The sequence below is a fragment of the Stomoxys calcitrans genome, chromosome 4, assembly GCF_963082655.1.
Source record: "Stomoxys calcitrans chromosome 4, idStoCalc2.1, whole genome shotgun sequence".
NCBI lineage: Eukaryota > Metazoa > Arthropoda > Insecta > Diptera > Muscidae > Stomoxys > Stomoxys calcitrans.
In genome coordinates, this window is record NC_081555.1 from 180,362,288 (window position 1) to 180,385,064 (window position 22,777).

At 37.3% G+C, this 22,777-nt stretch overlaps 1 protein-coding gene across 1 annotated transcript; it reads right to left on the reverse strand.

The window, feature by feature from the left end:
• Positions 1 to 66: 66 nt before the first annotated feature.
• LOC106083000 (chloride intracellular channel Clic) lies at positions 67 to 14,533 on the reverse strand. Its single transcript, XM_013245791.2, has 4 exons — positions 14,238 to 14,533; positions 1,248 to 1,514; positions 935 to 1,177; positions 67 to 868 (listed from the first exon to the last, which is right to left on the reverse strand). Exons 1-4 carry the CDS (start codon positions 14,313 to 14,315, stop codon positions 680 to 682), a joined length of 777 nt encoding a protein of 258 aa, XP_013101245.1. The 5' UTR covers positions 14,316 to 14,533; the 3' UTR covers positions 67 to 679.
• Between the last annotated feature and the right edge of the window lie 8,244 nt (positions 14,534 to 22,777).

Here is a 22,777-nt window from a genome sequence, read left to right on the forward strand (position 1 = left end):
GATTAATCTCTGACATTTGAATACTCTTTTGTAACTTCCAACAAGTCTACAATTAAAAACACTGCATTTAGTATCAAATATAAGAAATACTTTATTTTGTTGTTTTTTATAATTGTATGTGTATATACAAAAAAAGTTATATGCAATTATATTCTTTTGTTTTTAATAAATTGGTATGAAGTAAAAATAATGTTAAAAAATACACTTTTTGTTAGTACAAATGCGGTAGAAAATGAATGGTCATTAAGATATCGTTAAGAGTCATGTGTGAATTGTCGAGGAGGAAATTTCCCCATTGAAGCCCATTCATCAAAAGATCAGCTTCTCCAGCTGGAAGATTCAGTGAGCTGAGGAACATTAGATGTAATAAAAAACTTAATACATATTAACAATCAATCATATGGATAAAAAAAACAAATCAAGGTCTCTATCAGCAAAAAAAAAAATACAAAAAAACTCTGTGTAATTCTCATACTTTACACATTATATGGTATCCGCGCGGAGAAAATTATTACATAGACATATATAAATAATCTTGTCAGTTTGCACTACTCAAAAAGTGGGTGGGGTAAAATAAGAACTACTAAATAAAGCGCAAAAAAAAGAAAACAAATAAGTGTATGTGAATACTCGTAGTTCATTGGATTGAATTGGAGGGAAACTACTACTACGAATAATCTTATTCCGAAATATCAATTGGAATGGATGTGGTGAAAGTAGGTGTTTCCAACTCTTCGTGTTTCTTCATTTTTAGCATTTGTTGCAGTTTGTAATGATTGATAATGTCCTGATCGGCCGGACAGGATTGGGTGAAGGCATCCAATTGATACATGTGGTACATGTATCTCCACAGGGCTGTGTAGTGAGTCTGAAAGTAGGAACTCCTTTAGCATACATAGACTCTACCATGGGTTTTTGTCCAATCGCTACTTACTGGTATTTCAAAATCCACGAAATATTTGCCTGCCACTCGAATGTGTTGCAAACGTGGCATCAACTCACAGTCAAAGCAGCACATGGTGTCTCCTGTAAGGAATCGTGTATTACGGTTGGCAAGATGATCATTGATTTTCTTCAAGTGTGACAATAAGGCATTGTTTTTAGCGTCGTCCTTTTTGACCAACATCAGCTTAAGTTTCACATAAAGATTCTCAATTAGTGTGGCAACTTCCTTGTCCTGTAAATGAGAAAAAATAAATTTGTCTAAATTTCAGTTACTTTTCCCACCACACCTGCAAGATGTTTACCTGCACAAAGAGATTATATCCACCAGGGATATTCTTCATAATGTGTCTTTCGATTTTATCGTTCTCCAATATGGCCAAACCGTTGTCAATCAAAATTGGCGGATGAGTTGCTTCAAAGTTGGTGCGAAAATCTGGAGGTGGTTTCTGCATATCAACTGTTGTCACTTTTAAGCTGATGGTCTTCAATTCGGCCAGCAGATACAAATCCATAAAGTATTCCTGGCAGAAAAGACACGCTCCCTTACGGCGTCCATCGATAGTCGATGCCTAAACAGATAAAGAAAAAATATTTAAATGGAGTTTTAGTGACAGACAGACAATTCGTTTCATTCTTATACAACAAAAGCAATAGAAGAAATGAGTTTCCAAACAAATAGTTTAAAAAAATCGAATGATTGTTCACATCCACTAATTCATTCAGGCCTATCCAAACAAACAGTGATCTTTCACGCGGACACGATGGGCTTTTTGTTTTAGCCAACGAAAAGCAAATGTTAGACATCACCCGGTTAGGGAAACACCAAAGATAATTTTGTGATCATCAGCGAATTTAGAAAAAGTGCTACAGATATGAATGGGCGTCGTGGATGCCTGTCAAGATATTTCGCGATCACCATTGTGGATACAAATGACACGATCTCGCCTTAATATCTAACACAATATCTGTTCATTGTCGAGCGGACAGTCTCACTGAGAGGCCGGTCGGCACCGGCTCTTGCACAAATACTGAGTGCCTATGATGCTCGATAAGACAAGGCGATTGCCACCTTTAAATAACCAATGGCCAATCTGTTTTCTCGGCGATCGGTCTTTTGGACCGGAACGAGCTTGCCACGTACAGCAGCTTGAGGAGGATCGCCCCCTTCACATGAAAAAGTGGCTACAGCAACAACAACAACATTGCCCTAGAACTTAAAAGTATATACAAAGCCCATATGGTCATTCTACCATATTATCAGAAATTTGGAAAATTTCACTTCCTCAGCATGGTCAAGGATAATACAATGAGCTTCTACTTGGGCAAAGAAAAAATCATCGTTAGCTCGCAGCACAATTTCTATCCACAATCCCATGGCAGCCGGGTGCACGTACCGGATTGATCCGATGGATTCCTTCATCGGTAAGTGCTGCCGCCTCAGTGAAAAACATACTGCTACAACAACAACAACTTCTATCTTCATCTTGGATAGAAGTTGTTGTTGTTGTATAAGCATTTTTGTAGAATTGCGTTCAGGCATGGCATTCAGACAATTCATCCAAGTCTTTCCTCCGAAGTAGACTGGCGAAAACGTGCGAAAAGTGAGTGCCATCCGAATTAATTTCAGCTCAGTGATAAGGGTTTAATTTTTTTGGCGAACAGTGTGCCGCTGGGATAGACCTCTTTGCGGAAAATATTTGAATAACTCAAAGATATATTCAGAATTTGTGAGGGGATAACTCCGTTTATCAATTTCGCAAAACGAAAAAAAAAATTATTTACCACTTATTTTATTGAGGTTCGTCTTGCTGAAAAGATCTTTCATTAAAGTATGTATTCAAAGTTTTATGTGCCAAGGTTTGCAAAATTTGAACCAGGGAAGATCTTTCGTTTTGCGTTTTCGGAAACCGGAGCAGGCCTGATAGCTCCCATATAAAGTGGTTCTTCGACTTGATTTCATAAGTCCCCAGCAGCCGCAATTGTTATCCGATTTTATTATCTATGACCTGATATAGTTCCCATATAAACCGAACTCCCGATAAGCCTTTACGGTTCTTAATTTGTTTGATTTTGAACAAAATTTGGTACGTAACATAAAGTACACATATGCCCTTTAACTAAGGTTGGGCCCGGCCGAAATAGACACGTATTACATACATAAGACACGTATTACATACATACATAAGATGGGGGTATACTAAATTCGTTATTCTGTTTGTGACTCCTCGAAATATTCGTCTAAGACCCCATAAAGAGTATATATATTCTTGATTGTAATGACATTTTCAGCCCTATTCTGAATAACAATTTACTGGGAGTTTATTCCCCAATCCCTTTTCCCTTATTCTAAACAAACTTCGAAAAAGAGAAATATCTCCCAGGGAATAGAGTAGCTATTCTGAATCGATGTTAAACTTGGGAAAATTCCCCCAAACAAATGAAAGGGAGCTAAGATAAAAAATTAGGAATTTTATTGTTTTTATAAAAAAAATGGTACCACTTCTTATTATTTACGAACAATTTAAAATGTATAGAAATTATTTTTCACTTTTTCATCAAAATCAAGTACAAATTTGTTAGGTTCTCCCGGTTTAAATATGTCATGTACCCACCATAGAAGATTTGCTTAAGTTTTTTAATTTTATTGGCACTCCGTTCCGAGTCGGATACTTAAAGGAGGTCCCTTATCATTGAGCTTAAAGTAGAATCGGGCAGCATTCAATAAAGTTCAAGAAGTCTTCTGCCTGTTCCTTAATGGAATGTTCGTGGGCAATTATTCAAAGATACTTGGCGTCTCATTTGGCAGCATTTACACCACAGCTGTAAGAATAAATCCATAAGTCGATTTTCGGCAGCAATATGTCCAGTAGCCGTCCCAACCACCAAGAAAAGCGGCCGCCGCCCAGAAATGTCGATTAGATTTTCAAGTTTTAGCTCCATAAAAGTATGTCTTCAGATAAAACGGCGTATCAGGCAGACCACAGCATTTATGACGACGAAGGAGAATTTTATTCGAGGGAGAAATTAATTCCCTGGGAGTTTATTCCCAGGGAGTTTTCAGAATTGGGCTGTTTAAGTCCTAGTCCTATAAACGGATCTTGGATCTTAACCCATGATCGGTTTATAGGGCTTGAGCCACTAGAGGGTATATAGCTCCAATAGCATAGCAATTATTTTTTTCATCCTTTGTTGGCCTGGAAAACAACTCGAAAAATTCGATCCACGGTGGAGGGTATATAAGATTCGGCCCGACCGAACTTAGCACGCTTTTACTTGTGTCAAATTGCAGATCAAATTTGTTTCACAGTGTATTATTGACGAGTAAAACAACAACAGTTTTTATAATTCACAAAAACAAAAAAAAAAAACATTGCAGATAATATTTCAATTAATTTATATTTATTCTTCATACATATCGACATAAACGAGAGTATGTACGTGTGTGTGTGTACGATAAACATATCTTTCAATTTTAAGAAATTAGAAATTGTACAAATGCCGCTAGTAGACAACCAAAGAAGACTTGTTTCATGGGAAACCAACCCTTTGGTTGCCTGTCATATGACATCATTGAAAGCTAACCAAAAAAAACCCAAGTGAGTGTAGTATAGTGCTGCGATTTGAGCGATGAGTGTTGCGGTATGTAAACGAGCGGACGATCGGTCTGCTCATTCCACTCATTGATACATGGTACCATGGTAGAGCCATAAGTTGTGTGGGCTTTTCATAACACCAGCTAATATGGGAAAACTTGAAACAACTGCGACGAAAACGCTTAAATCACGTGACATACAAACATGCACATGTACATATGGAGGGAAAAAAATAAATAATAATTGACCAAGATTCTTGGGAGAAATCAATCTTGGCACGAACGAAACGAGAAATAAAATAATCTTAAAAATGCTAACATGGCCAAATATAAAACAAATTGAAAGGAAAAGTTTCATATCACACTCAAACTCTAATATGTCGTTGCGTTGCTTCGCTTTGGTTTGGTTTTTTGCTTCTTTCTCCATAACGTTAAGCGGGCAAACTTGCAGCTACATTTGTGATTATGTTCATTTATGGATGTAGGCAGGTATAGTTGCTGGGCTTGTGTGTTCCTCAAACGTCTACAATTCTTGCTGCTAGTTCGATTTTCAGCACTCAAGTCTAAACAGTTATGATTATCAACGGTTGCCGCAATAATGATGAAGATGGTGATGTCATCAAGAACTTTTTCGAGATATTCATTTAAACGATCATTGTTTTTATTTATTTATTTTTACAACAACAAACGAGATAATAAATAACTAGAAACAAACAAATGGCTCTAGCTACACCAATAACCCATGAACTAATAATACACTGCTAGCACTTGTGCTATAAAAGTACGCTGCTTCGCGTATATAACACGTATACCACCCTGGCGGCCAAACAAACAACCAAGCGAACGGCTCATGATGTTGGTCATCCATCATCATATTTATAAATAAATGAAATGTGTGTATTTATTATTGAAGATTATGCAACGCTAGTCGTTGCACTTAGTGAACGCCTGTCAATTGCACCAAAGTACCAATGACATAGCTGGCCCTACGGAGTGCTATTTATTAATAATTAACGTAGCTTTTTATTACAATGCTAATCTGTTTTAGGAAATATCAGTTTTTCTTGTTGTTATTGTAGCGACATTTTCAAGTGGAGGTGGCGATCCTCTTCAAGCTCGTGTAAGTGAGCAAGCTCGTTCCGGTCCAAAAGACTGATCGCCGCGGGAACAGGGTGGTCATTGGTTATTTAAATGTGCCAATAACTCGGCTTGTCATATCGACCATCATTGGCAGTCAGTATTTGTGCAAGAGCCGGGGCCGCCCGGCCTCTCACTGAAACTCTGCGCTCGATACTGCTGATTGTCCGCGAATTCTGTTGCAGCTACCCCGTATGAAGCATTCCACCATTCGGAACCTGCTTCGTATGGAGCATTCCACCTCGCCGTGACAATGATTAACATCACACAGATCAGACCTCAAAATTCCAGTATTAGCAATGCTCACAGCTATCCCGTGCCGGGGAAAATATCAGTATAATGGCTACGCTCACGTTTGGAAGTGTTCTTGCTGGCTAAGAGATGAAAGTTATCTAAAGACTCTACTAAACGGCATGCAGTTGTCTTATGACATGTCAAATTTAGCACATATGGAGTTGTACATGTCGTGTTATACTGATGAAAATCAAAATAGCACATGTATTTTTTTTTAATTAGAGCGTGCTCTATTCTTTCTGACAAAAACATTAAGAAATCAGCTGTTTTTGTTGTCAGCCGAATAAAAGTAAACCCAAATTAAATGGTTTTCCAAAAAAATTTATAATTTAACCAGCTTTATCACAACTTAAAAAATTTTTACGCATAAAAAAAAAAATCAGCTTTGCTCAAATTTTTAGGTTATGTCATGCGAAAATAACATACAGGTGTAATAGCAAAAATGATGAGTCGTATTTAAATTGACAATTTTTTCAAAGATTTTCAATTACATGTGATAAGAAAAAGTAACATGTCATAAGACAACTACATGCCGTGTAATAGCGCCTTAAGCAATGGAATTTTTGTAACAGAACAACTTGTAGGATTTTGACCATTTTCGACAGTGCTATGGATGGGTCTAACTTACAAACTACTGTTCCGTATTTCTGCTTAGAGCATAGAGAAATCAATCTCTATGGGAGTTATATGCACATTTTTAATTTAGGTGGAATTTCATCGGTAGGTTTTCAAGGCGAGCCCCCTTCCACTCTTTTGACAGCATACAATATAAAAAAATAACTATTAGTTTCTTATCTAATATTATGTCAAAGTTATAAATGTGTATAAGTATTTCAGCAAGTTCATCAATAACTGGTCTGCCCATTTTTGTATTGATTTAAATTTTGTTTTTGTTAGTACACAACATTTTCTGAAGGTTTTCGTTGCATTCTTCCCATCCATTTCCTCATATGCTAAAGCGTTCTTAGCATAATAACATAGTGCCGCATTCTTCTAAAATATGTTTATTATTATTCATACATACACGCATACATATGAAATATATGATCAACGATTTCGGAATACCAGATATGCTAAATATTATTTTAAATGCTAACACCACCGCACGACTTTAAAATGTTTGTGTCATTCTAGGCGGTAGCACCGCTTAACTTAATTTGTCTCTATTGTTTTCGATATAAATTTTTATATTGATTAGATAGACTTTTTTTTTTCTGGAAGTTTGTATGTCTTCCAAAGTGAGAAAATAAAAAAAAACATTTAACTTTAAATGAAAAATGTATTATTACATGAATGGAAAAATTTTAAATGCATTTATAACTGGTAGCCATTTCTATTATTTTATTTACTTTTCATGATTTTTAGAACATCTTCCATCTCGAGATCATATTCAATGCTTTCTATTCAAAGAACAGCATAGCAAAAAACCTATACCTATTGACTGGTAAGTGGATCGCGATTTCTGTAACGCTATCTAACTTCATCAGCACCTTTGTCAAATTGATTAAGGTGCATAGGATGTAGAGTAGCGTCGGGCAAGTGGTGCTCCGTGCCATTTCGCCCAGCAGTTTTCGTTCTTTTGGTGAGGGCGAGCTCTCTTTACACATGCAGAAATGAAAACAAAACACAAACGTTATTTAATAATGGTTTTTCATTGGAGCTTAGACAGCAGTCCAACAAGGCACGATGAATGAGTGAGAAGCCAATTTCTTTTTATAGAAAACTATTTTGGTAGTTTTGAATGTTCAATATATCAAAAAACCGTTTGCCTGCTATTAGTTTTATTTTAAAAGGGCATTATTTGACACAGCACATTCAATACGAAAAGATTAATGGCAGGGAAAGGGAATCCCAAATTTCACATTTAAAAAAACCTTTTTTTGAAAAATATATTTTAGATTCTGCAGAAGAATCAAAAAATAATTTAAATTAAATTTCAAAAACAAAAAAATGTATGCACTCACATATAGCCAAACTCTCTGCCCATCGCTGGTGTAGAGCACGTTTTTGTTTTGAAACAGGGCTCAATAAGTACTCTACCTCTCCTTAGCGTAGCATGAGAAAAGAAAGCCTTACTTTCCGCTGTTCCGATACAAATTTATCATCAATTGTAGGAATAACAAACACATCAACATTGCCAAACTCTTTTTGTTGTGCACTTAAACATTCTTTGAATGTCACTGCAATTGCTTTTTTGTGCTCTCTTGCTGTTGGTAACATTTTTGATAATTAAAGCGACACAAGGGTGTTAAAGAGAAATCAATTACAGCGCCATCTACAGTATTCAACGAAAGTAAATTAAATTTCGACGTTGTGATTTAGACATCTGATTGTCAACATGGACTCAAGGTCCGTCAGCCTCTCAAAAAAACAAAAATTAATAAATAAAAGGTTAATGGTTTTTTGATAAGTTCTCCTACACTGAGATAATCTTAAACAAAGGCTAATGGAACGAAATAGTTAACCAATAAATTAACCATTTCAGCGAGCTAAAGTTAGCAGCTATTAAAATGAACGATAAAGACTCCTCCGGCACGTGGTAACTATGGGCATCACCCAGATTGGAACTTTGAGCTCCGACCTGTGTGTAGTATTCAAGCTAACTGAGAGCTACTCTGCTGGTCCACGTGTTAAGCATAGAATGTTCCATGGAAATATGAAGTAACGCAATTGCAGTTGCACACAATCGGTGGTATCGAGAGGAGTCTTAGTGGGAAACCGGGTGGTGCCGGTTCTTCAGCTCGTCCGTACATTTCTCTCTCTTAATTGGCCCGAAGAGAAAAATCCATCGAATTGGAATCTGGCGAACTAGCCATCCACTGTGTGGACGTAATGAAATGCGGAACATGACTATTCTTTATTTGCACGCTCTTTATATGCTATGTCTATGTTCTACGATCGACATTTTTGCGAAAGCAGCTTCCAAAATGTTTTCACTATAAGTAGTCGCTTTAACTTTGATACCAGGCTCAATGAAAGCGACTGGAGTCAACAAAAAACATTTTCACACAAAAAAATGGGGTCGTTTGAATTGGTAACACTTCGTGCAGATGCACATTGCAAGGTTTCGCTATGTCTATCTTTGGTTTTTGCCTTCCTTCTCTATGGATTTAAATGTATGACTCAGGTAAGGACTTTTAGGTATGTAAGTAAATGTTTGTAAAAACAACATCCATAACATATAAACACAAAACCAAATGAATTTTTTACGAATTAAATTTTGGCCTTTATTTCTATTATGAATATGTAATTGAAACTAGTCGCTTACGAAGTTGATTAAACAAGGTACAACAACAATAACCAAACATGGTATTTAATTGATAAATCAATGAACCAGATATGTTCATAGTTTGTTTCTGCACAAACAATGTCTTTCAGTGGGGAGTACGTAAAATTACATATAGAATAGCATTAAAATATATTTTTCATTTAGATATATTTGAAGTTGTTTTAAAATTTATTCAGTACATAGTTAAAAAAATTATTCAGTGCATAGTTAAAAAAAATCTTAAGTTTGGTGGAAACTAGGACCAGAGGACAGAGGATTACACACCAACCTCTTTACATCTAATATAGTGTTCTCAGACGGCAGCCCTTGTCGATGAAAGACTCCATCGGCCCAATCCGGTACGTACAGCCGGCTGCCATGGGATTGATTACCCATGTTTTTGGTGATTACTTTTTTGAAACACTATACAAATGGTTTATTTGCTTTAAAATCTATTATCTAAAAAAAGTAATCGGCGAAAAGTATCGCGAAAAGGGAATATAGTACCAGTTTTTGAGCGGGATTCTCATTATCCGGTTACAATTTGTCTAGTTTTTTTCTGAATATATGTTTATTGCTTATCCTATCGATAAACCTTTGCCAGCGCCGATGGGTGCCGGATATTGATTTATCGACCCGATAAAATGAAATATATGATAAAATATAATCAACGGTTTTTTGTTTACCGGTTGCTGCCTTATACTAGGTGTACTTTTCCAGTAACAATTTGCCAATAACCAGTAAAATTTGCAGGCGAGTAGATAATTTCTGCTTGCAACTTCTCATTTATTGTCATATTTTCCAAATTAATTTAAAATTGTTCAAGAAACCCAAATTTGTTAGCATGCCCGCCTATGAAGCTGAACGCCTGTATACATCCTGGTGAGAACATTAGAAATACATTTTAGCGGTGTTAACCCCTCACTATGACATGTATAAACTTCTGTCCAAAGAGGTATCGCACTGCGACACGCCGTTCGGTCTCGGCTATAAGAAGGAGGCTCCTTATCATTGAGCTTAAACTTGAATCGGACCGTACTCAATAATATGTGAGAAGTTTGCCACTGTTTAAAAAAATTTGCTAGGGCCCGAACTGAATAAATAGTATGAGAAAAAACGATAAGAAAAAACCTAGCATTTAGACTTACTTAAGGTAAGGTAAAGAATGAAACTAATAATTTAGTAAAAAATTAGTTAAGTATTAAAAGCTGCTTCAACTGTGGAAGTAGATTACTCCATAACATATTTTTTTATTTGTTCTAATTTCAAAGTAGGTTAACCATTTGATAGTTTTCTTTAAATAAAACTAATTTCTAGTTCTAGCTAATTAAAACGCTACTAAAAATGTCTAAACCAAACAGAAACGTGATCTTTGTGGTTAATTAACAAAAACTTGGAAAAAAAAGATTTTCGAGCTCTGAGAATCTTGGCCTTAATGGGGCCCCTATATGTTTTTTATTATCCAAAATCTTTTAATATATTTCGCATACAAAAATACAATTTTGTTTGGTATTCAATCATAAATTGGCTTAAAATTCCATTAAATCTAATAGCACTTTGATATTTTTCGTTCCATAAAGGTACATGCATACATATAACAAGAAATGACATATTTCTCAACTACCAGAACATAAAAAAAACTATGTTATCTCAACAATTATAACATTCCCTCCCATCATTGCAACCCCATTCCAATCAAATTAATTAGAGCTTCAAGTTTTTGTATCGTTTCGCGTTTGCACAACCTTTGTAGAGGAGACATTTCCCTTATTTTTAGGATTCTAGAGCATACGTAGCTCAATGGTTCAAAGCAGACCAAGAATGAGGTAAGAATTGTATTTATTACTTCCACAAGATTGTATTTGCCTTAGTCAATAGGAGTCAAAGATAAGATACGAAATTCTTCTAAAGAAACACCTATGAGTGGCCTGCATATGGCAATATTGCTTCGTTTTCATACCAATGCCGTTAGAAAATAAAGTCAACGACTTTGTGCCGCTACTTTTATAATAAAATTAAATTTTATTGATAGGAAAGTTATGGCCTGTGAACCATAGATGTAGCAGATTATCATATCATACAAACTACCATATACATACATAATATACGTGGTGTGGTGTTTATGATGCCGAAAACAGGTTTAGATCTCCGCAAAACATAAACAAATATGTTAAAGAAAAAACAAATTTAAACCTATTCTGATATTTAAGGGCATTAATGCCATGTCTATTTTGACTCATTTTGCTTATGCCTTTTTGAAGAACATCTCAACCATTCAAATTCGTTTAGATGTTTTGGAAATTGCACTTTTTTAGACTCAAACATAAATGTTATGGGACACTATAGTTAACATTAATTTTTTCTTGTTTTATCAGTAAAATTTAGTTGATTTCATAAATTTATTTAGGAAAAATTGGAAAAATCAAGCTCACATGCTTTGAATGACTCGTTTTTGCGGCAAACGAGTTGTTTTGCCCTTATAAATTGTAAAGGAAAAACGAGTCGTTTTCATAGCATTTTAATGGCAAGACGAGTCGTTTGCTCAAAACAGCTTTGGTCTGAACATTTTATAAGATCAAGATGGAAGTGAACAGTTTTGTTACTAGAATTGACATTTTCTCTTACTCCTACCGAGCCTTGTTGAAGCATACATTGTAGCACCACGACATAGAACGCTTATCGCTGCTCTTGCCTTATCCAAGGGGTTTAGATGCAGTCAGCCATACTACGCTTTTCGAGAAGGATTTCCAAAGGTGGCGTAATATCTTTAGTACTGTTTAACCCCAATCAATCCACTGCCCAGACGGCACATATTTGGTAGCAAGAAATTTTAAAGTGTCTGCCACAATATCTTTACACACATTGTTCACTTTATGGACGTGAGTGTCGATGGCGAAACGATTTCGACCACCAACTATCCCAATATACTTGAGGCCAGATTTGACAACAGTCAATAACAACAAGAATAATGACCGCAGTCAGATTTGACAACAAGTCAAGTTAGTTGCCAACAGCACTGCGGGTGATGAAAAAGAATACGGGACCCGAGTAGACTTGGAGCTGAGCGACAAGGAGTGGAATAAAATCCAGCCTGCCATAATGCTGCCTTATGCACTGTGAAGGGCTATATCCTACATTTGACACCATCTTTGTCACCACAAACATCAGGTTATATCGTCAATAACTAGATCGGAAATGGGTTGTGGTTGTTGTAGCAATGTGTTGTACAGCCCTTGCCGATTAGGACTTTATCGGGTCAACCGGCTGCCTTGGGATTGAGCGGAGATTGGAACTTATTAAATGAAATAATCAAAAAATACATCATGGAAAAAGAAATAAAACTGCAACAATGATTTATAAAAATAAATCGGCCAACAATTTAAGAAAAGAGAAAGAGTTGAACTCACAGAGTACCCAACTGCTATTAAACCAATTGCTGCTTCCCAAATTAAAGGATGCCGCAAACTTTACTTTTTTTTTTAATTTTCTCTCTTCGCTAATGATGCCTTACCACATCTATCACTTAAGATGTGGGTGATTGGCGTTGTCTATTCAGAATTGTATTATGTACCAACATCACAACACAAAAACAACAGGCCCAAGACCCACAACTACGGATTTCAGTTAGGTTAATTGTGCTTACCACACATAACAAGTTATACTGTGAACTTTCACTTTCTCCTCTCGCTTCCAACTACACACAATAATCTGAAATACACTATAACGATGAAATGGAAACGAAGATGGAATGCATCGGCGAAAATCATTGGCGCTAGTAGCGCAATAGCAACACCATATGCCTGCGACAATTGTCACAAGGAAGACAAGACTTGTCTAAAAGAAGAAGTCTGAGGTAGGGGGAGGGTAGACAATAACAGCACAAAATTCAAAGCGCAGCAAGCAAGCAAGAAGTATGGCCAACAAGCGAATACTTGTTTCGGACGTGCGACAACGTTAGATAGGTAGCTTCTAATGCAGCCGTAGCTTGCATGCCGAGTTGTTTGCTACAGTGTGGTGCATTCATGCTCGTCGTCGTCATCGTCATCACATTTGAAACTAGGCAGCCAGGTTGTATGTACGGCATTTTTACAATTTGCATATGAAAGTGGAATCAATTTGCCACATAAGCTGAGAGACTAGAGGATATTAAAATGGTATGGGACACATGCGGGAATTATGACAAAAGCGGATGTTTGTTTGTTAGCCTTTTAACGTTGCGTTACTATATTTTTGTAAATAAACGACGAAGAAGACGCGATGACGCATCCACCAAGCCAAATTCTAACTGTTAGAAATTGCAAATGTGGCGGTAAAGCAAAATATACAAACAAATATAGAAATAATAAATAAAACAAACACTACACACCGATCCCCTACCTCAGTTCGGCATTACACAAAGGGGCACCATTGGTCGCTGATAAAAACAATTATCTTAGTAGGTATCTTGAAATACTCATAACTATATGTTAGCCATCACTTAAAGAGAAAAGAAAGACGTGACAGTCAGGTGGCCGGAGGGTGTGCCAAGCCAGCTAAGAAGGCAATGGTTGTCGCAACATACAACGAGCATAAGTCAGGCCTTTTAGCTCACTTTACGGTATGACCGATCAAGAGGGGGACGTGAAGAGGGTAAAAGCACAAGAAGCAATGGAATTTTGGGTGATATGTGTAGGAAACCTGTTTTTTTGTCTATTTAAATAAGTTGTTAGATCGGCGGACGGGGACACATTGTATGTTGCACAAAAAAACAACACCACAGACATCATCTCGTCATCATCCCAAAAAACAAACAAAAAAAATTATAATTGCATAGAAGTTCCATTTTCTTCGTCCAGTGGCCGATAAACCACATCCACACAACTTTCAGCTTCACACACCAACGCATCATCGCTCCACACCGATAAGATTATGTATAACAATTCAAAAATTCTTCTCTCAAAAATATTATGAACTTTGCAAAGTCATATTTCGATTTGAGCAAAACCACCATACTCTATGTACCTTAATAATCAATTCAATTTCTGGAACGTCGCCATTAGAAGTTCCTCCGTTGGTTTCTTGTAGTTCTGCTTCAGACATGTTTTCCTTTTTTCTTTAGAGTTTTTGTTAAAATTTCAAAGAATCTTCCAGTTATCGAAATAAGATTGACCACGTATTAATTCTCTATTGATTATTCCACTAATTTATAAATAATTTGTTGTTAACTTGCTTAATATTTGTTTCCTATTTTCCTACGAGGCGAACACTTAAAAAACAACGTCGGTGGTTCGATTCGGTTAACACTGGTCGGTGGTTCGTGGTTTTGGTTAGGGATAAAAAAGTCAAACACACACTCATTTTATCGATTTTTTAAAATAATCGATTTTTATGTAATAGTCGAAATCGTTGATTTGATTAATCGGTGGCGTCAAACTTGCGGCCGCCGACGAATAAAGCTTCGTTTCGATTACTGGTTAAGGCTGGCACTATGTTCGCTTCTCGAGTTGACAATCAATATTTTTTTGCGCTTATTTTTTGAAACATCATAAATTTGTCAATGATAAGAGATCAAAAAGTCACACACACTAATTTTTACAATTGTTTTTATAATAAGCGATTTTTTATGTAATAATCGAAAACGTTTAGTTGATTAATCGGCGGTGGCAAACTTGCGGCCGCCGACGAAAAAGGCTTCGCTTCGATTACTGGTTAAGGCTGGTACTATGTCGCTTTACGCGTTGACAATCAATATGTTTTTGTGATTAGTATTTGAAACATATAAATGTCAATACCAACACACTACTCTAATTAAAATTTTTACAAACGTAATAAGGGAATGTTTCCCCCGGGAGTTACAATTTTCTCGCGATGCAGGGGTTAAAGAGGAGAATCTAGGCTCAAAAAATAATAGTGCCGTAGGGCGCCTTGGATTTCAAGGTTAATGCAATGACTTTGGGTCCCAAGATCATCGGTCTAGTACCGGGAATCCATTCGAACCAGCCGGTTCGGCAGAGAAGCAATATCTGCTGGTCCAAATCTCACGTTACACACAACAAACACTAACTTGATCTCTATGAACAATACACTGGAAAGACAAGATAATATTTACTTGTCTCCCTGCGAGTATACTTTTGATGGACTCTCGGGAGTTGGAGCGCTCTAGTATTACGAACCAGATCTAGAGCCCTGACGACCCGTGACAAGCGTTTGAAGCGCAATCACATGCAAAGAGGATTGAGATAACGAGAAATTTTTGTGCTCTCAAAATTTTACAGCAAATGTTAATTATTTTATTTTTCTTGAAAGCAGGCCTCTGCCGAAAAAATTAAAAAATCAAATTTACACCAAAAAAGAAATTATATATGTGCATTATGCCATAGTTTGCTTCACGGGAAAGGAAATAATGCATATTTAGAAGATTCAAATTACGTAAAATGCATGCCATTTAGCGCAAAATTCTACTTGCGGCATGTCCTTAAATAATTCTCACTTATTTATATTCACAAATGCCACCAACCAGTCTATGTGCGAAGTGAAAATTTTTTATCTATATAAGATTTATCTACGACAGGAAGTACGGGTCTATGATGAACACTACTTTCGTGGAGCATATGCTACCCTCTGCTGCCAAAGGGTACCCACCAACGCTAACATTACAGCACGAACTTGCACAAACGCAGACCTGGCATGAAGATAAAGCTAGTCCCGATTGATCGAATACCCAGATTGACGACGTTGGGGGTGTGGATTGAAGGATGAAGCCAGAAGCTTAAAGGGAAGAACAAACTTTTTCTAGCAGAGGACTGGACAATAGTAAGGGGACGAGCGAGCGGTAAAGGTAATGGCAAGGATCTATGGATCATGGTTGGTTCAGAATCCGTATGACTCCTGATGTTCTCGTTGGTAGATCAAGAAAGGTCCTGTCCTCAGAGGATGACAAGACCACCCATGGAGATAGAGGGCATGGGAAGCCGGAAGTTTGTACATATTAACCTGAATCACTCAGAGGCAGCCACGGATGAGCTGCTGAGAACTATGGAGCGAAGTGGCATTGATGTGGCCCTCGTTCAGCAAGCGTTGTTACTAGGTAACAGGGTTCGTGCATTCCAGATTTTCTCCAAGTGTAAACATGGATTTAAAGCTTCAGGTTTTGCCTGTTTTGACAGAAATTTGGTACGTTAAGTACACATATGACCTTCAACTAAGTTAATTTGCGTAATTATTTTGCAAAATCCAAGATTCAGAATTTATCACTTTCTACTGGCTTTACTTGTCGTCCGTACACCACAAAACTTATTTTGAATTCGTACTTTTTCTGCTTTGGTAACACTTTTCCAATCTTTCGTCCGGCCACTACGATTTACAAAAAGGATAGAAATAAATAACCTATCGCCGCCTCGATTATACCGCGATGATATGAGCGGCACCCATCCTCAATCCATTCTCCCATCGCCTAAAGTCTCATAGCCGCAGTAGCTGCCTCACACTTAATCTGTATGCCAATGGGTCGGATATCTAGAATAGTCTTCAGTGCCCTAGTGGGCGCCTTTGCCAAGACAACATGTTCTCTGAATCTGTTGTATGGTCCTTATGTTGCATTTGTTCTCCATAGCAGTCCACGTAACTAATGAGGCGTAAGTAAGTATTGGCCTAATCACGCTCCAGTAGAGCCAGTGGACCATCCTCGAAATCAAGCCCCATTTCGAGCCTACGGCTCGTCTGCATAATGCCCAACATCTGTGAGCCTTCTCAGTATGCTCCTGAATGTGACACTTCCAATTCAGTTTCCTGTTCAAGATCACACCTAAGTATTTGACCTTGTCAGATATCGAAATCGTCTTATTGAGGAAACGTGGTGCGTTAAATAGGCCCACCTTTTGGCATCGAAGGATTTCTCTATTTTATGCACAACTTCGTGCAGGGCAGTCTTCACCGACCTTCCCTTGACATAGGCATGCTGTTTGTATTTGAGCTGGATGTCCTACTCTTTATCATGGTGTCCACAATACGTTCCATCGTTTTGAGTGGTGTCGCATAACTTGCCTTGCCGTGCTTGGGTATAAAGAGCACCACTGTCTCCTGTCAGGCTTTGGGAGTATATGCATGTCATAGGCACACTGTGAAAATATTGGCCAGATGAGGCGCCAGATAGTCTGTATTTTTCTGTAGTAACGCCGGAAATATTCCATCAGGTCCGGGTGACTTAAATGGATTGAAGCTCCTCAAGGATTTCTTCACCATAAATTCCGTAATTATAAACCTTCGATCAATGTCATTATTCCAAGATTCCGTTGTCTCCGTGAGTCCCGTCGTATCCTGTGGAAAATTGATTTTCATCAAAAGCCTCAACACGTCCTCCGTTTCAGTTTGGACATGGGTTTCTGAAAGAAACTTTTTTATCTTGGCGGCATCCTTAACACTGTCGACCTGTTCGCAGAAAAGCTTAAAGGAGGCACGTTTTGCCGCTCTGGTAATCCTATTGTATTCTTTGAGCTTTTTAACAGAGCTTTTCCAATATTGCCAATCTCCCCGGTCGTCTAGGGGTTTTCTTGTGCTGATTCTCTGAAGTCTCGACATTATTGGTGAATTTCATAGAAATTAGCTCAGGTTTAGATAAAGCACCCATATATATACATGTTCGTCCGATTTGGACTAGTATTAGAATAATTTGGTCATTTACCGATTCATACGAAAATTGGCACAAAGGATTTTCTTATGACTTCCGGTTGCTATTGAATATATATTTTCGTCCGATTTTGAATAATACTCAATAACTTTAGTAATTTGTTAACTGATCTTTATCTTGTTTAGTTTAAGATATAGCTCCCATATAAATGCATTTCCCGATTTTCACTTTTAAGGTCTTTGCTAACGCATTCATAATTCAATCTTCTCAAAAATTTTTACAACGATTTAGTCTTTGGCTCCTTCAATATGTACGGATTTCGATCGAAATTCAACAAAGCAGCTCATACCATCGAGGTATAATCGAGGCGACGATACGAAACCTGGAAAGAAGGGAAGAGGTTTCCGATCGGATACCTGATGTGAACCTTGAAGTCGAGTTCGAGGCACTGCTGCCATCGGCACAGTCTTGGATTGACGGAACCCTAGTATTGCCATCTGGAAGATCATGTTACACGGATGGATCAAAGCTAGAGGACAGAGTGGGACTGGGGGTTTAGATTGAGAACCCAGGGACTGAGATCTGTTTTAAACTGTCTGACAATAATACGGTCCTGTAGGCGGAGATCCGGGCGATCACGGGATGCGTGAAGTGGTATGGTGTTAACGCGAGGATTGCCACAAGAGCAACAACCAGGACGGTAAGGTCATGAACAGTCTTGCAGTGTAAGAAGGAGATTAACGCCTTCTCTGAGGATGGCAAAATCCGCATCATTTGGGTGCCGTGCCATAACGGAGTAAGAGGAAATGAAAGGGCAGACGATTTGGCGGTGAAGGCTAGAGGACTGCCGTCAATAAACTTGGTTAACCCGAAGCCTTTCGGGTCGACGCAGTCCGAGTTAAGGGAGTGGGCGGCGCAAGCGCATGCAACATTATGGAACAGCAAAACGGTCGGTAGGACGGCGAAAATCCTATGGGGGTATCCAAATCGTGAGAAGACGAGGCTATTACTGAAAGGAAACAAGAAGGAGGTCAGTATAGCTATTGGTATCATAACGGGACACATAGGACTACAAGCTCACTTATGTAAAATCGGTGCGGCAAGTGATAGCATGTATATGGCATGCAGGGAAGATGATGAGACGTTGGTGTAAGTGGCATGGGCCGGATTAATATCTGCACCCTCTTACCAAAAGGTCGGCTTCGCCCGACTTTAGCCCCTCCTTACTTGTTCTGGATGCATTGGTAGCTTTTGTAATGCTTCTGGCTGATCTTCATTCCAAAGTCGACAATTATGTTTATTTACGTACCCATTGAGCCAAAAATGAGCTTCGTCCATAAAATGGAAGAAGCGCGCGATGAACTTTCTTAACAAAGCACGTATTTTGATAATAAAATTCACTAATTTGCAAGCGTTGTTCGTTTGTAAGACGATTCATGATTTAATTATAGACCAAACTGAAGATGTTTGACAGTGAAACAAAACACGAAACGTGCGTGAGCTGTTCTAACCAGTGTTGCCAAAAAGATGATAGCTAAAAAAATCAACCTTTAGAATTTGTCTATGTAGGAGTCATTGAAAATGTAACGTTGAATCAACCTTTAGAATTTATCTATGTAGTAATCTTTGAAAATGTAACGATTTTTACTGCATTTTTATTTTTTGTCTGTCTGCAAGTGCCTTAATGATCAATATTAGTGAACTTCAATGATTCGTTCAAAAATTCCTTATAGAGAAGTTCGACCGTATTTACCATTTTAACTTGGTCAAGTATGTATTTTTGCGTTTTCAATATTCTTGCAAATTTTTAAGAAGTAGGTCGTTGGGGATTGCTAATGAGCTATTCTCTTCAGATCTGAATTTAGCTCCCATATAAAGTGGTCTTTTGACTTTATTTCTTGAGTTCCTAGACGCCGCAATTGATGCGGCATTGATCTGAAATTTTGCAAGTAGTGTTCTGCTATGACTTTCAATCGATCGATAAATAACCTGATATAGCTCCCATATAAACCGATCTCCGAATTCATATCTTGACCACCTAGCAGCCGCAAATGTCGTCCAATTAGTCTTCTACGGCCCCAACAAGCTCCATTTTTTTTGGCTGATTTGGCACATAAAGTACATTTATGCACTTTAACGTAGTTCATTTGTGTAATTTTTTCCCAGAATCTATTAGGGTGGGTTTTTGCTTGTTTGTTTGCCTGATAACAACTTATTCGAAAATGGGTACTACTGCCTTTATCTTGATATTTCAACTGCATTTCACTTAGAAGCAGGCGACACAGTGTTGTCCCGTTGAACAAAAATGGAAAAATCGAAAATGAAAATTTTTATGAAACTTTTTTACTAATCTTTTAAAAACCCCTTCAAATAAGAAGACTAAAAAAAATTTATATCTGAGTCCTCCCTTCAACTAATCGATGTTTTCGTACGAAGGTTTTTCAACAAATGAATGCTACATACATATTTTGTTTCCCAATAATTAAACTTTTTGTTTATGTAAGCAAAATTGATTTTGTTTTTTAATTGGTATACCAAAATACAATAGAATAAGATCTTAAAGATGACTTAACTGAAAGCTTATTTGTCAACGACAGCTGTTACAGACATGAACATATGCTTAGTACCGTTATTTTTAAACAAGAGGCAAAAATAAAGCAATAAATGTCAAAAAAAAAGAAAAAAAAAATGTCAAAATTAAAATTTTCAGCGTAGATCTAAAAAGGCCGACCTGGGGCACCCCAACTCTTTTTCAGTTTGCTGATTCAAAAAAGCTAATTTTCAGCTGCACAAACTTGCACCAATTTTATTTTTTGTATTATTACGAAAAATTTATTTTTTGTCCCCTTTTTGAAAATAGGGTTAAACACTCCTTTAAATATAATAAGAACAAAGGCGTTAAGTTCAGCGCGGGCCGAACTTTGGATACTCACCACCTCGGGTATATATGTAAACCACCTTTCGTCATAATCTGGTGAAAAATGGATATTGACTGGTCTAATAAGTACAAGTCACATTGTTTAATTTTGTGGAGCAAAATATTGGTCTTTTTAGTAGCCATATCCAAATATAGACTGATCTGAACCATATACGACACGGATGTCTAAAAGCTTAACATAAGTCACTGTGTAAAATTTGAGCAAAATCGGTTTATAAATGTGGTTTATGGGGCCAAGATTTTAAATTGAGAGATCGGTCTATATGGCAGCTATACCCACATCTGAATCGATGTGGGCCTAATTGAAGAGGGCTGTCGAAGGGCCTAACACAACTAAATGTCCAAAATTTCGGCGACATCGGATATTAAATGCGCTTTTTATGGGCCCAAAACTTTAAACCGAGAGAACGATCTATATGGCAAAAAGTTGTCGAAGAGCCTAACGCAACTCACTGTCCCAAATTTCAAAATCGGCAAAATCGGGCAATAAATGCGCCTTTTATGGGCCCAAAACCTTATATCGAGAGACCGGTCTATATAGCAGCTATATCCAAATGGAAGAAGAATGTCGAAGAGTCTAACACAACTTATTGCCCCAAATTTCAGTAAAATCGGATAATAAATGTGGCTTTAATGGGCCCAAGGCCCTAAACTGGCGGATCGGTCTATATGGGGGCTATATCAAGATATAGCCCATCTTCGAAGTTATGGACAGAAAAAAGTTTCAGCTCAATATCTCTATTTTAAAAGACTGTAGAGTGATTTAAATAGAACGACTGACGGATATGGCTAGATCGTCTTACATTTTTAGGCTGATCAAGAATATATATACTTTATAGGGTCGGAAATGGATATTTCGATGTGTTGCAAACAGAATGACAAAATGAATATACCCCCATCCTTCGGTGGTGGGTATAAAAATGTTCGGCGGAAAATTCTATTGTACATCAGTCTAAATTCTACTACAGTCGCTTGAATACACCAAAACACAAAAATTAACATAAACCCTGGAAATCAGTAAAAAGGAAAACACAATTCGTTAAAGTTAAATAAAAAAAAAAGTTTAAGTAAACGCCCTCTATAGGCTTAAAACTTAAATCAAGAGATTGGTTTATATGGGAGCTACATCAGGTTACATAATAATTTGGACCATACTTGTTGGAGTTTTTGAGAGTCATAGCAGAAATCCGTCTATGACGCTGAACGCCTATGTTCGAATCCTGGCGACACCATCAGAAAAAATTTTCAGCGGTGATTTTCCCCTCCTAATGTTGGCAACATTTATGAGGGACTATGCCATGTAAAACTTCTCTCCAAAGAGGTGTCGCACTGTTGCACGCCGTTCAGACTCCGCTATAAAAAGGAGGCCCCTTATCATTTAGCTTTAACTTGAATCGGACTGCACTCACTGATATGTGAGAAGTTTGCCCCTGGTCTTTAGTGGAATGTTCATGGAAAAAATTTGCCATTTGCATTTTGGCAACTTGTTGATAGATATCTTTCAAATTTAAATTTAGTTGAAAGTAATTTCAAACTGCTTTCACTGAATTGTACTTTTTGCAGCAAATTCTGGAATTATCGATTGCTTCATTATCCTATTTATAGCATATTTTAAATTAGTTTTAAATTTTAAGTTTGTTAAGTAGATCACAGGGTTATTTACTATTTAATCGCACTAATTAAAATACAATTTGCATATGTGAAATATCGATTAAAAACGAAAGCCCTCGAGTAGACCCATAAAACAATTGTATCCGTTAGAACCTTAAATATTTCAATGCACCAATATACATAGCAAAATATGTATATAAATTAACAATGAAATAAATACGGTACAACGTCTTATGCTACAATAATAACAAGGTTTACTCTGAGTCGTTAGCCAATATAAGTTGCCGACGTTGACAGCGCTGCCTTCTGCAATTCGCCGCAAAGACACACATCTACAAAGTCAGAGAAAACCCCAAAAAACACACAACCACCGAGACCCCATCAGTC

What these genes read in the sequence shown, in the direction of transcription:
- LOC106083000 (XM_013245791.2), bottom strand. Translation starts at nt 14,315, where the DNA reads ATGTCTGAAGCAGAACTACAAGAAACCAACGGAGGAACTTCTAATGGC. An exon ending in AAATTGAATTGATTATTAAG is followed by an intron (nt 1,515 to 14,237) that starts GTACATAGAGTA and finishes TTATCTGTTTAG; the next exon opens with GCATCGACTATCGATGGACG. An exon ending in GATATAATCTCTTTGTGCAG is followed by an intron (nt 1,178 to 1,247) that starts GTAAACATCTTG and finishes TCTCATTTACAG; the next exon opens with GACAAGGAAGTTGCCACACT.